General features: G+C 43.1%; 1 protein-coding gene across 5 annotated transcripts in view; it reads left to right on the forward strand.

The window, feature by feature from the left end:
• RPS6KA5 (ribosomal protein S6 kinase A5) overlaps nt 1-17,016 on the forward strand; it is a 658,611-nt gene that overhangs the window by 223,854 nt on the left and 417,741 nt on the right. For 4 of the 5 annotated variants that reach the window (XM_086937662.1, XM_086937664.1, XM_086937661.1 and 1 more), the window contains one exon: nt 15,290-15,405. In XM_086937662.1, coding sequence (XP_086793788.1) covers nt 15,290-15,405 — 116 coding nt within the window. Of the gene's footprint in view, nt 1-10,642; nt 10,693-15,289; nt 15,406-17,016 lie in introns of those variants that run through there. The other variant, XM_086937665.1, reaches the window with a different exon arrangement.

A 17,016-nucleotide genomic window follows, 5' to 3' on the forward strand; every position in this document is an offset into this window, starting at 1 on the left:
CCTTAGCCAAGCTATCAGGTCTCCTATGAGTAAATCGTTCCCCACCCGGGACAAATGAACACCATCCCCCAAATACATACTGTCCCCTTTAATACAACCATGCGAAATAGAATGCAGTGTATTGGAACGGAACAATCTACTCATTTTATTATTAATTTTCCTTACTGAATGATTCAGAGCAGAAACCGAAAGAGCCCCCCGCCACACTTTCCGTGGGATCATATGGGACCATGCAATTGTGCACCCTGGAACTCTTCTCGCTAACCAACTTACCGTGGAAAGCATTGCCTCAAGAAGAAGTCGTCTACCAGTGGCGACCAAATCGTTGCCCCCAAGATGGACTATGATTATAGACGGCGGTGACCTTGTCCGCCCTAACAAACCCTCAAAAAATGTTTGAAACTGGTCAATACAGAGCCCGCCCTTTCCGTAAAAGGACACACTGTACCCGTATTCCCCAGCCACGTGAATCATGTCACCTGCTTTGAATACGTCCGCGGCACGCCTCACGTATGAGTGGCCCACGACCCACACCTCCTTTTTCACAGCCGGTGATGTCTGACCGCTGGCCCGGTGTTGGGTCGACTGCACAGTCCGCCCCGCCGCGTAGGCTTGCGCAACTGAAAAACCAAACAAAAACAAGAAGCGTGAGTACATCATTACAGCTTCACAACATGTGCAACCGCACATACCTTTTATAACAATTCGAGGACCAACGCCCCACACGTTTAACTTGTTCGACATTCAGACCCCTGGCTGTAGCCTCTGTAGCAGCCCCTATCCAAAATGAATGGGTCCCGAACTCGCCAGGGTTCAAGCCCGCGGCAGAAATAGACATCGCAAGCACCCGCTGAAACTGAAACCTCGTCAGTGGGGTGGCGTCAGCGTGTCTCAACAAGGTCCCCCCCCCATGATGCCACCCTGTGCGCTAAATATTCCTCTACGCAACTCACCGGGCACATGGGCGACCCGGGAATCCTTCGTATGATTATGCAGTCCCCCATCGCACCCTGATCGGTCTTGGACCTGACAAACGAGACAGCCATTGTCTCCCCCCTGACCTGAACGTGCTCTCGGCACAGTCCCCCCCATGGTATCCTGCTTGTTCTTCGCCACTAGTTCGCTTACCCGCATAGCCCCATGGAAAGCTAGCACAAAAGCGGCTCGGAATAACCTTGTTTCATACAGGGATGAACATGTCGCAGGGAGTACAGAGAACAACAGAGCTAACCTATCCAGACCTATCGGGCGCCTAGCATCTACTTTGCGACCCTCAAGGCGTTGCCACCCACGTAGCGCTTTTTGCACAACGAAAGACGTAGTCGGGTCCTGAATCCCATGAGCCCTTGCCATAAAGGAAATGGCGGCCCGATGCCTCTGGGCCGTAGCCACTGATTTGCCTGCTCGATGTAAGGATAGCATAAAATCTACTACTAGTTCTTCCTGGCCCCAAAGCTCTTCCCTAGCAGCCCCCACAAAGGCCCAGTAGGATCGGAACGCCCCTTGATATGCCTTTCTCGTCCTGGGTGCTAAACTCTCTGCCACGAGGTTCTGTAGTTCGGGGCACCGAGAGACCAGAGAGCTTCGGGAAAGGGTGCCGCCACCGGGTCCGCTGTGGGCAGGAAACCCCAGAAGGCCTGCATACGGAAACGAGAAAGCGCATCAGCCGCTTTATTCAGTACCCCTGGCACATGTCTTGCCTTAAATAGCACGTTCAATTGCATACACAATAACACAATTTCTTTGAGCAATCTGAGAATCCATTTGCATCGTGCTGCCTGGCTATTGATACACTCAACCACGGTCATGTTATCAGACCAAAACACTACAGAGTGATCTCTGAACCCCTCAGGCCAAGTTTTCAGGGCCACAAGAATGGGAAAAAGTTCAAGAAAGGCAATGTTACCTGTTAGTCCACACTCATGCCACCATAACGGCCATTTTTGAGCCGACCAACGTGTGCCGAATATGGCACCAAAACCAATGCTCCCTGCCGAATCTGTCCACAGCCCCAGCTCCTCGGAGGACACCGCCGGTTTGTTCCAGACGATTCGACCATTGAAATCCGCCAGGAATGCCGACCAAATGCGCATGTCCTGGCGAACCTCTGCCGATAACCTTGTGCGATGATGACCCTCCTTCAGGCCGACCATGGCCTGAGCGATCGAGCGGGAAAAGGGGCGGGCCATCGGCATGACTCTCAGGGCGAAATTCAGCTGTCCCACCAATTGTTGCAACTGATGCAACCTGACCTTGGACTCGCTAATACATGCTTCCAGGGCTGCCCTGAATCTTACCACCTTCTCTCTCGGCAACCTAAAACAACCTTCCACAGAGTCGAGCTCGATCCCCAGGAACTCGAGACAAGTCGAGGGACCCACAGTCTTACCTGGTGCCAATGGCACACCGAAATGCGTCATTAAGGTACAAAAGTCATTCAAAGCCTGTCCACATTCCGGCCCCCCGGCCGCCCCCAGAAACAAAAAGTCATCGAGATAATGCATGACATGTTGAAAACCCGTCTTCCTTGTGAAGACCCATTGCAAAAAACAACTGAACTTTTCAAAATAGGCACAAGAAATAGAGCAACCCATTGGCATACATCTATCCATGTAATAGTGACCCTGAAACATGAAACCAAGGAGACGCTGATCGTCTGGGTGTACCGGGAGCAACCGGAACGCTGACTCAATATCAGATTTTGCCATCAGCGCCCCGGGCCCTAGGCGATTCAACATGGCAACGGCCTCATCGAAAGATGCGAACCGCACCGAACACACATCCGGGTCTATCGCATCATTCACGGACAGACCACGTGGGGCTGATAAATTATGTATCAGTCGGAACTCACCCGGGTCCTTCTTAGGGACCACCCCCAAAGGAGAACAAACAAAGTTAGCACACGGTGGCTCATCAAATGGACCGGCGACTCGACCTCGAGTAACCTCTTTCCCAATTTTCTCCTGTACCACGGTCGTGTGTTGCAAGACCGATATTTGGTTTTTACATTTTGCTACACCCCGAAACTCCCCCACTGGGATGCGGAAACCATATGAAAACCCGTTCCGCAACACCCCAGCGGAAGCGTGATCCGGGTATTCGCTGAGCCAAGGAATCATTGCCATGGTATCCACTGGAGTAGGTAAAGGCGCCCCTCGGACTATTTCAGACCTGTTTGGCGCCTCCTCTACCCCCGTTATCACCCGTTTTGGCTCTGCACATGGACTCAGGATGGGATGGCTGCCCACACCCACCACATTCGTGCCTAAATTTGCATGACCCCTGGGGCCTCGTACATTTACCCCTGTTAAAGTTCCAACAAATCCCCCTTTTACCTGCGTTGCCGTTCGGCCTCGAGTGGTAGTCGTTACCTGTACCTGATCGAAAGGGCGTCCCAGCATATTGGCGGGAAGATTCACCCCCGCTACTCCCTACTAATGGCAATTTTAACATACCAGTACTCTCCATTTTTGACCATGAAACAGAATCGTAACAATCCCAAGTTAAGTTTTTATCGTGTTCTTTCGCTTTTCTAAAAATATTATCGTAACAGAACCACTGATTGCCTCCATATGATACGGAATATTCCATGATCCGTGACTGATAAATCGGCAATTCAGACAGCAACTCAGGCCTACGTTCGCCCATGATGGAGGTAAAAATCCCCCACGCCCTGCCCCAAGTGCCAATGTTTTCATCAACTTTAAAGGCGGCCATCTTTGCGCGCCAAACACTCGGATGCATGAGCTCCTTTTGGCTCTTAACATGCTCCATCTCATAATGATCCGTAAGCAACGAGAACATGTTTATGTACTCCTCTGCCCATATCTTTTCTTTAATAGCCAGAGGGACATGCTGACCCAACTTTTCCCTTCGTGAGGGTGCTGACTCATCCCTCGCAATCGGCAATGGCCGCTTACCTGAACCGGAAGCAGCATCCGCCGCTGGACCAGCTCCTGCTGGTTTTTCCACTGCCGTAGGCGGCGCGATAGCCGGCGGAGGTACCTTCGCCGCCTCCCTAGTTTCACGTAGTTGTTTCATCAACACTCGTGCGTCGTCAGCCGTGGCGCCCTCGCTATCCTTCCCCAACCACGCTGCTAATTGTGCTGCCAACTCGGGCGGCATATCCTCCCCGGACACGGGAGTGACCACAACGGGAATCTGGTTCCCCTCCATTGGCGCCGGAGTCGGCTCTTCGAGTGGGGCACCGGGAGTCGGGATGCCCCCCCCCAGCTGCCCCCCTTCTGGGCCTCTTGCCTTTTCCTCCGGGAGCTGCTCCTGCCAAAGGTCGTTTCGGTCCCCCTTCCCCGTCCTTAGCCGCCATCCGTTTCTTTAGATCGGTCACTTCTTTCATGAGCATACGCAGCATCTGGTCAGTAGTAACTCGCTTTCCGACCTTCTTAGGCATTCTCCGACAGAGTCTCTGTAAGACAAAAAGAAAGATTACCACGTTCAAAATTGGCTCTTCGTTCCGTCTCGAGCTCACGTGCAGCGAGGAGGTGCAGCTTCAGAGCACAGGAACAAGAGGATGCTTTCTTGGCTTGTTGCTCCTTTTATCCGTCTTCAGGGCGGGCGTAAACCCGCCCCTGCCTGCCCCGAAGGGCGTGGCCGGCCGCGTAAGTGTCTAGGCCAGCCCACTCCAGGGCGGGAAAAGGCGCGCCCCGGCTACGCCACTTCGGGCATACCAGCCGAGACTCGCCTCCCGCCCAAGATGGCTTCCCGGGGGGATCGTGGTACTCCGCCATACGTTCGGGGGGACCGAATGGTTGCCCCTTTCCAGTTTCAGGCTTACCCTCCGGGATGGGCAGTCCAGGACATTCAGGCTATGATTTTGATGTTTCAGCCTCTGTCCTGGGGATCCATGATACTAACTCTGAGGCTACTGAGCCTCCTGGACTCCTGCATCCTGCTGGTAACACATGCTGTTTGGCATATGTGGGCTCTGCAGTAGGACCTGAAGTCCCCGTGGGTGCAGCATCAGGGGAGTCTCTCCGACCTGGTCGATATCTGCAGCTAGATAGACTCTCTACCTGATAAGGAGTTACCGAAGGTAAGTAAATTCTTTGTTAAAGGGAAGTTATGTCTTGCTTTGGTTATAACACCTTAACGTATGTTTAAAAATAAAGTAAACATTCACTTTAAAAAACACTGTTAAAATGCAGTTTTCATTGTGAATTAAAACTGAAGAAGCGCCAAAATGACAAGTTATATTTCGCTATACAAAACATAACTCACACATTAGCCATGCAAACCATAACCTTTGCCCCATATTCAAAGCTTCTGACCTCACACTAGTTATACCAATTAGTAACAACATCACCGCAAAGCACAACGTAATGAAAAAAGGCTCAAATCAATTACTAATGCTACATTCATAGTGGTCTATTTCATAGTGCTCTGTGAGTTTTTTTTAACAATATTTGTAATTGCATCTGTCACCTCACGGTTGAAGCCAAACGACTCTGCAGAGCTTTAACATTGGCAAGGTTACTAGGATTATGTGGGACTGAGTACCAAATTATATAGCAAGTTTATGGAAATTATGTGACAAAAAAGCATAAATAATGTGGCACATTCAATGGTAGTATTATTTTCAACAATTTAGCCACATACATTGTTTGGGAAATCTACAAATTTTGGGGTAAATTATGTGCCACCGGTATTAAATCCAAATCTATGCAGTAAATGCTGTAACTAAAGAAGTGCATGCAGCGACTGTCCCTCACATTGTTGTTTGTTCTACCAATAATTTATTCACGAAAAAATAAAAAAAAACAAGCCCTAACTATTCCAATTCCACTCACTGCTCATTGTTAGCTGCAGTTTAAAGAAAACGTATAACTATCTGAAAATAAAGGTGTCATTACAAAAGTATTTGGTGGGCAACTTTGAATATGGTCGTACATTTTTCTCTTCCCGTTCTCTGGAAACAAACTACTCAGCCGTTGGCCTATTAGTTTATGATGTCACCAGATCCCCTTGGTGACAATATTGTACAATATTAAACGGTTACCCATAATATATCCTATATTTAATATATAATTTAAGCAATGCTTGTTTCTACATACTTGAATCAAAGTAATTGTATGTGTTCCCTTATTTTGGCTAGAACACACGGAAGACATTTTCTCTATAATATGCTCATTCAGATGTAGATGTGTAACTCTGTTTAGCAAGTTCAGTCTCGACTTTCTCACTTCATTTGTAAGTTCAGAGCAGGATCCCATTTCTGATCAGTACATATTACATTTCTAAAGGCTTACGTTTTTAGTTAATATGGTGCAACAACTAACTACCCATCAGGTTTGTTATTCTCGTACGTTCAAAAGGAAATTTGTTTTAAAAGGATGCTATGAATGCAGTCGCTCAGGTTGCAGACAATTTTCCAAATGTACTTTATGATGTAGTAGCTTGTTGGTGCCAGTCCCAGAAACAGGCTATAAGTGAATGAGAAAGATCCTCACTTAACCCTTTCGATGCTGATGACGAGCTCAGCTCGTCATCACCCACGGGTGTCGTGTGCTGATGACGAGCTGAGCTCGTCATGACAACAGCAAAATGGCAATTTGCAGCACAGCGCAAAAATCACCGCAGCAGCGATGCGGTTAAACATAACTGGGATATTTAGCAGCATAAACATATAGTTAAACGTGTGCTTTTCCATTTAAACAGAGTTAATAATTGGATTTATTTTTCTTCAGTGAGGTTAGGAAAGCACTTTAATCATGCTTTAGTTCCGGGACTTTTTGTCTGGACTCATACTGTCTATGGCACTGTTTGGCTCATGAGTATGAAAATAGTGCTAACTGTAAGGATTTAACATCTGGCGTCTTGAAATTTAAGGTATTTTCTTTTGAATAGAAATAATTTAGGGAAGGTTGTTAGAAATTTTTAAAAAAAGGTCCTTTGAAGGCTTTTTTAAAGTCCAGATATGAGAAACAAAAATGCCAACATGTATTTCACGGCTTTATTAATTACAATATATTGCTATTTTAGGACTTCAAATTCTAACTAATTTTGTCTTCGGAGATGTTGAGAATTGCTTGGTACCAAGGTTTGTTGGGATTTGGAAATTGTTTCTGTAGTATAATTTTCCGGAGAAAAGGTGTCCACTGAGGTGTACACATTCAAGATCTTATTAATATGTAACCCCTATAGTCCTCTACTGAAACCAGTCCTACTATATTAGGTCTATTGTATAGTAGTAAAATATTGAGATAGGTCAAATCATGGGCTGTGGTTTGAAATCCAAATAATTATTTTTCCAAGACTACCCACCAAGTATAATTTTGACTTATTGTAAAAATGTATGGGATAGTTGTGATGAACTATACAAATTCTGGTTTTGAAGGTAGGAGACAACAATTGTTGCACATATCAAGCTATGACTGCACATACTAAGAATTTGAAAGCTGCACAAAAATAATTGAGTAATATCTTAATAAAATGTAAATACTGTGGTTTTGCTAACTGAGGAGCAATATATTACATGAAAATCCCAAATCTCTCGGTCCCAGTTATATATTTCTTACCTGAGATATGTAGAACTCTGACGATACCACTTGGTAGACCAATTGTATCTGGCAATGAGTCTATTACTGAAAGGGTAACGGAATTTGTTGATGATAGTTATAGCAAAAAATCCTGTTATCTTATGTCACAGATTTTCTGACAGCAATCTACAATATACCATGGCAAAATGACATGTTGCTGGTTAGTATGGCGTGAATTCCCTTTATAGTTGTATTGCCCATATGGACGATCTTTTCAGTATGAGCCTAAATCTGAATGAGAGACGAGCCAACTTACTTCTGCCTAGCAACATACTGATTGGCAGAGTCTGTGCTTAAGAATAACTACTTTTACTATGAGGATCATATTTTCCACAAAATGTGTGTAACCACAAAAGGTTACAGATTTGCTCCTTCTTATGCCTCACTCAGACCTGTTGGAATTGATGAGAATGTCTTAGTACGACTGCGTTCGGGAGACAATATTTTCAAAATATTGAAAGGCAGTACAGAAGATTTTATGAAGATGTTATACGTTTTCTCATTTTCTACAATTTCAAGCAATAAAATATTGAACTAACATTCAAATACAGTAATTCTGGTTATACTTCTTTTATTGTGAATAAGATTGTGACTAAATATATTACACTCCTCCTCGGGTTACCCGAAACATCTGAAATGAGCATACCATATGGAGAATTGCTTAGAGCATATAAAATCAGATTCTCACAAAATAGCACAAGTTGCTGCAATTAAAAAAAGATTTTTGTAACCAGGGAATGATAATTAAGGGTATGGACAAAGCAATATACAGAGCAACATCAGTTTATAGAAGTAATTTACAAACCAAAACACTCTAAGACCAAGAAACCAAAAAGTAAGGTTTATCACCAATTGCAACTTTGAGAACTCTAAGATATATAACATTCTCCATAGACATTGTCATTTAATACACTTCAATTTTGAAATATTCCAATGTCCGACTGCTAGACCTGAAATTATGTAAAAAAAGGAAATTACTAAGCATTGTCTATTTCCTAGTGACAACAAGCACACAATAGGTGATGCGAGGATTCTTGCAATAAGTCTAACTGCTGGTAATCGTTCAGTCTAGCATTCCAACTCATCCTTCTTTTGCCCACCATACCATAACACCTCAGATTTGACCCAGTTAAATGCAAACCTCTCTTGGTCCTCCTCCAATTGGAACAGCCCAGCCTGAACTGACAAGCCAGGTCCTCTCCAGACCAGAACACAAGCTACCCTAGACTGGTTTCACCCTGATACTGGGTCTTCAGTTTGCTGTAGTTTGGTCCCAGTGGCATAGTGAGCAAGGGACCCATGTCCCAGTGACACCATAAAATATTCTAAATTTCTTATTCCAGAAGGCACTCTAATTAACATTGTTGATTTCTTGGAATGTCAGACTGTGTTTTCTGTCTTCTCCCAATAAAACAGGTAAAAATTTGGGATTTGAAAAGAGATTTAGGTTACCCCATTAAAGAGTTTTTAAATTGCAGCAGCAAATTCTGTATGTTCATCATTGTTTGTGCCTTTTACAAACTAACTGACGGTTCTACCATGGAATGGTGAGTGATGGGAATCCATACAAATTTGTTGTATTTTTTTTGAGAAGTCTTGGTTTGGTTTTTTCATGTGCTGCTCTTTATTCTAAGACTACGGGCTTTATAGTGTGTGTTGACTTTCAGTTTGTGGGGCTGCATATCCCGATTAGTCTTTAAACTCCAGGCCTCCGACCCTAATCAAATATTTAGTGTATTCTTTCTCTCTCGGTTCTACCATCTCGCCAAAAATACATTAAAGTGCTCAAAAACCTGTTTCTAAATACCTCATGGTAATTCAGATTGAATGAGATTAAATATGTTTATACTGAGAGCATTAAGTATAACCGAAGTGGTGGTAAACATGCACTTTCACTTAGCGAGGATGTTTTGGGATTTTTAAATTGGGTGCATTAATCCATAGTTTTAACCAAGAGAAGAATTTCATACTTTTCTTAAATCTTAATGTACGTGGTAAACTGTTTCTTCTGTGTGATTAGGCCACTTCAGTATTTGGAAATCCACAGAACCTCTTTTCTCAAAAAATTCTGTTCTTAAAGTTAACGTTATGTTAGGGTTTATGCTGTTTTGTAACACGCACAACTACTACCGGAGTATCCTGGCGCGGTATACCGCTGGGGAACCCGTCTTGGCTTTCCCTGTGTGATGGTCCCTACTGGGAGTGCCCAAGGTGGAGCCAGGCATCCCCGGCATTGATGGGGCCATTGTGGAGATTAGGCAAGCTGCTGCCCTGAGTTGCCGAGTGGGGCCCCTGGTTAGAGTAGGCACCGAGGCAAGAATTATTGAGTCCGCTGACCCTGGTCCACGACCCTGCCGCGTCGGGAATTGAACCCTGGTCCCAGGCCGAGTCCTGCTTCCGGGTCTGCCGCCTCTAACCAGTGAGCCACACCACTTCACAACGTGAAAAAATATCTCTACAAGTCTTCCACATAATGATTATTAAAATCCAAGACTGCCAATATGTTGATGGCAAGGGTAGATACTGCCACACAGTCCATCGTGTCATTATGATGGCGCTGTGGATCACGTTTTAGTTTCCCAGTAATCAACTTCCCATGTCCCTGTACAAATTCCAAATAGTTGATTTTGCATTTACTACTTTTAAACATTTTAAGAATGGCATCCAGAAATTTCTCTGAATAGACTTTTAAAATGCCTTTAATAACATTGTGCCATTTGAACGTGTACATAAAACTATAACCAATATATGAATCTCTTTTGTTCGAAGCACACATAGCCCCCCTATTTACAGTTCTATGACTCCAAATTAAACATCATGCATATAAGTTGTCACACATTTTGACAAGTACATGGTACGCTCTACAATGGTTGCCTTTATTTAAGAAAGCGTAACAATTCCAGCCATTACCTACTTGCCAAACATAGAAGTAAGCAGTTGTAGAGTTATCAAGCTCTGAATTTGTAGGCAATCTACTCTTTTCATACCCCCTTTAAAGCATTGCATTTTTGACCTAAAAAAAATCACCCTGTAAAGTGATTTGGTATCTTCAACTTACATTTTTGATCATATTTTGATTTTAGATACCGGAGCTTCCGTCTTTCAACTCTTTGTGTCTCAACGGACATCTCTTCACCAAGTATGAATTCCTATTTTATAAATGTATAGTCTACTCCTACCCATTGTTGTTATTGGTATTCTAAAAAATATCAGATTTTCCCCACTTATAGAAAATGATGCTGCAAATTAAATTTCTAATACCGACAGCCTTTTGTAATGTACAGTTACACTTAAAAAAGATCAATCCAAGGGTCTTAATCCATTTGAAGGTAAAATTATTTGAACCTAGATAAAATATTATATTGCTTTGTGAACATCCGTTTCAATTCTCGCTGGTTATCACAATGCAAAAAACTATTGCCTGGGTGGTCACCTTTACCCTTAGATTTAAACATAAAATTATGCTTAAAACAGTGTTGTTGCGCTCTATTATTTCTGTCATTTACAAGGTTGAGTTCTTGAGCTTATCAAATAAGGAGTGAGGATGTAACCAAGTAATGTCCAATCCCATATGTATGATGCTGAATACAGCATAACATTACGGAATCATTACTATTGAATATTTGAAACAAGTAAATTAAGTTTTAATCTCACTGATGCAACCTGCATATAGGACTGTCCAAGTAAGCATATCTATTTCGATAAAAGGTTAATCTTGAGACGAGTTCTATAACACAAATAGTTGGCATTGTTGTAACAACCAGATGTCTTACTATAACATTCATGGAAGATTACATATTTGAATCATCTACCAGTAGAGAATCGACCAGTGAACATGACAGTTGGCCAATCTTATTTCATATGATCATGGTTAAATTTGGAGAGTTATGACACTATGATTTGATACCAGAGCTTCGACCTTTAAAATCCTAACTCTGGTGTCTAAGCAGACACCTATTCGCCTGAAACTGATAATGGACCCAGAAACTGAAAATGGAGAAACCCTTTCCCAATACTGAGAGCTCAGGTTACAGTGCAATTCCAATCAAAAAATATCAGTCCAAAGTTCTTAACATCTCTGAAGATGTAGTTTGTTAGAATTAGAAGCCCTGAAGACAGACATATTATAAGTGATACAAGTCATGAAAAAAGTGTTGTCTCATTTGGTTTCTTATTTCTGCACCTTAAAAACCTTTAAGGTTGCAGATTTATACATGTTAAACAGCCATCAATAAATTAATTCTATTGAAAAGAAAAAATTGTAGTCTTCATGATTTCCAAACAGATTTTAAATCCTAGCAATTAGGACCATTCTCATAACCTTAAAATCATAAGTATCTAAGTAAATACTTTGGTAACTCCAAAAATGAGTCCAGTTTATTTGCATTTGAGCAATTTAAGAGTGTGTAAAACTGGTGTTGAAGTCTTGTGCTGGGTGCCATTGAGTAAATTCCTCTTTCTTCCAGCGTTGGTTGTTTCATGGTTAAGATCGCCAACCACATTGACGGAGCAAGGGGGCTCAAACCAAGAAAATCATTTCCAATTAGCGGTCTAATGTATAAGCCCTTTTGCAGACACAGACCTTGTTAAAGATTGTTTCTTATTGTACCGAAACCTTTCCTGGTTTAAAACAAAACCCTCCTGTCTGGGTATTTTTCTGGGCCTTCTAAATAAGTGTAGTCTGTGGGCTGCATCATTAATTTGTGTCTTATATGTGAACCACACGTAAATCATGCTGACTATTCCTTCCTGAAATTTCTTTGATCTATGGCAACTAAAAATAAAGCTTTTTTTCAAGAAGATGGCCAAAAGGCACCTTTGGTACCAAGGGGGCGGTTATGTGTGTGTGTGTGTGTGTGTGTGTGTCCCTCTCCACAAGCCTTCCAACAGAAAGTATATAACATCTTTCCACGTATGGCCTTAAATGTTTTCGTTACCTTCTGTTGGTCTCCAAGCAGCAATTAAAAGAACCTGATCATTGGGAGTTAAACAAAAACTCAATAGTAGGAGGACACTGAAATTTCGCAACCATCATTACTGTCCTTGGTTTCAAACATTCTTTTCTGGTTAGCTATTCTCTCCTGATTGATGCAGATACACAAGTCAACATTATCTCAAAGATATGAAACACTGCTGGTAATTTATTGGAATTCAAAGGAAAAGTTAAATCTTTTCTATTCCTTATGGCTCATGAGTTAAAATATACATGGGTAATTGGTGCTAAATTGATCAGATGCAAACCTTATTTCCCTTTCTTAATGGTGCGTATTGGCTAAATGTGTGTGCCTATGAGTGGGCCAAGCTAGAATCCACTTAAATTCTACACCATATGTATACGTGGTGCAATCGAAACACGTTGACATTTCCAGTGAATACATTAATATTGCATCTCGGTCCCGGCTTGTGTGTTTATGAAGCATTCAAGACCGAATCTGCACATACATAAGTTTCTTCACCTAGGTCAGTGGGTCTAAATTAAATTCCTGCAATAAAGTCTCAAACAGTGCTGACTATTTGAAAATCACTCATGTGAGGTGGTTCACTCGCTACAAGGATGTGACCTGGTCTGGGGGCTTAGTGAACTAATGCATCCACTGCAGGGGCCTGTGTACGACCTCATGGTCAAAGGTTAAAATCTCAGCAGGTCCACTCAGCCTTTCATCCTTCTGAAGTCGATAAAACGAGTACCATTGAGTTGGGTAATAATGAAAAATTTGTACTCAGCGCCAAGATCCCCTTGAGTGAACATGCACTTTACAAATACACATGTCATGTTATGTTATCATGGTGGACAAATTCAGGTAATGGTACTGTGGCGTTCTAGGAAGCTCTAGCTGTGGTCACCTGGCTGCTTCTTCTTAAACCCAGCCCATCAAAGGTGGCCAAAATGGTGGGAGTCTAGTCTAGGCCAGCAGTCAGCCCACAGGTGCCGGTACCCAACTTCCTGATAATCCTTTCACCACTCGGCTGTTTTTTTTTTTTTTTTTTAATATCCTCATTTGCCTCAGACCTCAGTTGACACAACAGTAGGATGTCTACAGCCGTTTCTCGTTTTTTGGGAGACTTAGGCTTTAAGATCGAATCTGGGAAAGGCATCCGCCTACTGGCTACCGACAAACCCACACGAGGTCACTGCACCCCCATTTGGGTTCACTCTTTTCTGATAACATCTGACCAGAGACTGTTTATGTTGGCCAGATGGAAAAAGAACTCCACTGAAAAGGCCCAACACAGTCAAAGAGCATCCATGAGGCTTAATCATAGGATTCATAAGGTTGTTATAGAAGGAGGTAAACATTTAGCATGACTTTACAAAACATTCCCATATATTACTTTTTTCTGCTACTTTGTAGTGTAGCCAAATCAATCTTAGATATTTTATATAGAGAAGACAACCATTCTACGTGGGTGGGGGGCGTAACCTCTACCCATTTCTTACAAATTTCCCTCCTCCCCAATAACATTGCATAGAATAGAAAACCCCTAGCGGGCCCTGTTATTTCGCTATCTATACCAAAAATAACCGGAGGGAGATTTGAACAGGGAATCCTAGAATATCTGTTATAGTATCACACACTTTTCCCCCAAATTTCATTTATAATTGGGTAGTCCTTGAACATGTGGATGTCTGAAGCATTCACCAATCCACATTTCTTACAGCTAACCTCAGGACCCCTGGCTATTTTCGATAGTTGTGCTGGGGATTGATAAGCCCTATGGCTAGTAAAATAATGATTTCTTTTAAGACAGGCTGGTTTCACAGTCTTATACAGGATGTTGAAGGAAGTTTGCCACAGATCTCCCAGTTATATATTTGGCATATGGGGTGCCCATTGTTCTTCGGCTAATTTGAAATCTCCATCTATAGCGCTTTCTATAGCCCAATAAAAAAAAGAAACTTCCTTCCTTCCTGATGGCATAGAGACTAATTATTCTTCTAAAGTATTTCCTATGCCTATTGGGTTTTTAAGACCCTGGGACTAACTCTGAAGCTGAAGATATTTTAATCTGGACAGACCTCCCTCTAGTGCGTTATGTAGTAGTATCCATGGTTTAAGGAAACCATCTAAGGTCAGGTCCCTCCATATTGACATTTCAACATTCTTAAATGGTAGAGCTAATTATCTTTTAGTCAACCCAGAGCCCCTGGAGAGTCCCAAAGAGGGGCCATACTCGAAAAGTAATATAGGCCTGTACATTGTTTAATTCTAGCCTCAGCTGTTTGCTTGTCCTGCTTCTTCCGGTGAACAGCTCACCCCTAGGCTGTGGCCCTTTTGCAGAGTTCTGGCTTTCAGATGGCTTTGCCACACCAGAGGTTGCTGGCCTATTGCCCAGTTACATAGTCATACCTCTGCAGGTAGTTAACTAGTCAGTCGCCTGTAAGCACTGTCATTCATACCCTGACTCTGCCCCTGCATGCTCCCAGCAACACAATGGGTACCCACAAGAACTGTGCACTCATTGAGTTACACACAAAGGAACTTGAGACTCGGTCTCAAGACACTGATAGTTATTCCTGTAAGAAAGAGCTAGTTAAACACTTGTTTTCTCCTTATACTTCAGTTAAACCTTTTGTTATCTCTATACTTCCTCCTTCTCCTAACGCACTTGTGCTCCAGAAGGCAAAGGTTATGTCTATGCTAAAATCAAATACTTTCATTTATTTAATATTATGGGTAGCATTGGATCTATAAACTGTGAACAGTATGGTGATACACTCGGTGCTTATTTTTCAGATTATATTAATGGAGGAGAACTTTTTACTCACCTTTCCCAGAGAGAGCGGTTTACAGAAAATGAAGTCCAGCTCTATATTGGTGAAATTGTCCTGGCAATCGAACACTTGCACAAGGTATGTTTTTGTGTGTTTTATTCTCATCCTAAAATGTATTTTGAGAGGTGGCATTAACAGCTATTTTACTGTTTTTGTTCCAAAGTTGTGTTGGCTTCTTATTCACTGAGCATTCCGTTAAACATTAATTATGTTTCTTACAGCTATTGCTGGCTAAAGCTGATATTTGTTTTTTTATCTAAGAAGCTTTATGTTGAATTTGGAATGTTGTGCTAGCACTTCTCTGATGTCTCTTGGGTTGTGAGCTCTGTCAATTACTACTGAACTCTCTGCTTTTTGACAATTGGACTTGATCACTTTTCAGAGGATTCGCCCACCAGTGTCATGTCCCCATCTCTAACTTTGCTAACTTAACATCACCGTCTCTTCCCACAACAACTGTGGGTCTGATCACACAAAGGCTACTGTCACAATGCACCAAAAGACAAGCATCATATTGTGACAGTTCTGCTTGTGAAAATAGTGCACATTATATCGGCTTCACGTAATCTGAAGTCTTTGCTTTCACCTTACATCCAGTCACAAACACTCATTCCTTGGCATTCCTGGTTTAGGGCCTGTTCAAAAGTTCAAACTTTATGTAACAGCAAAACATACAAGGTGATGGACGGAATGTTACACATTGTCAAAACATTCACCCCCGGTCACAGATCTGGGTTTAATCCATCGTTATTTTTCTCACCACGCCACCCCAGTTCAGACATGGCCATATGCAAATCAGTCTTGACCCTATGCCTCATGGGAACAGTCCAGCCCGAACTGCCAAGGCATGTTTTCCCTGGACGGAATCGAGCATCCTAGGACCGGTTTCTGGCTATCAGCCGTCACCAGCCAGGATAGCTTGACTCCAGTAGTGTAGTGAGCACGGGACCCACGTCTGGGCATACCATTGCCACGTAGTGCGAAGAGCAAAACACACAAGGTGATGGACGGAATGTTGCACATTGGCAAAACATTCACCCCAGTCACAGATCTGGGTTTAATCCATCATTATTTTGCTCACCACGACACCCCAGTTCAGACATGGCCATATGCAAATCAGTCTTGACCCTGTGCCTCATGGGAACAGTCCAGCCCGAACTGCCAAGCCATGTCTTCCCTGGACCGGAATCAAGCATCCTAGGACCGGTTTCTGACTATCAGCTGTCATCAGCCAGGATAGCTTGACTCTAGTGGCGTAGTGAGCACAGGACCCACATCTGGGGCATACCCTTCCCACATAGGGTGAGCAGCAAAACACACAAGGTCATGGACGGAATGTTGCACATTGCAAAACATTCACCGCCAGTCACAGATCTGGGTTCCGGCTGGACTGTTCCCATTGGGCGCAGGGTCAAGACTGATTTGCATATGGCTGGGTCCAAACTGGAATGGCATGGTGAGCAAAAAAACAATGGATTTAGGCCCAGATCTCTGTACTGGGGTGAATATATGACATTGTTCTGCATTCTGTCCATCAATTGTTCTTTAACCTTTATGTAAGCCAAGAAAAGTCAGGCTCCAGCAACTTCACCTGGAGAATCTTTATCGTATGGACCATGCCTCACCTCATCATGTTACTTTATCTCAGACAGAACTCCCTTGAGCATTAGGCTGAGAGGCAAATTGGGA

The sequence above is a fragment of the Lissotriton vulgaris genome, chromosome 9 (genome assembly GCF_964263255.1).
Source record: "Lissotriton vulgaris chromosome 9, aLisVul1.2, whole genome shotgun sequence".
Taxonomy (NCBI): Eukaryota; Metazoa; Chordata; class Amphibia; order Caudata; family Salamandridae; genus Lissotriton; species Lissotriton vulgaris.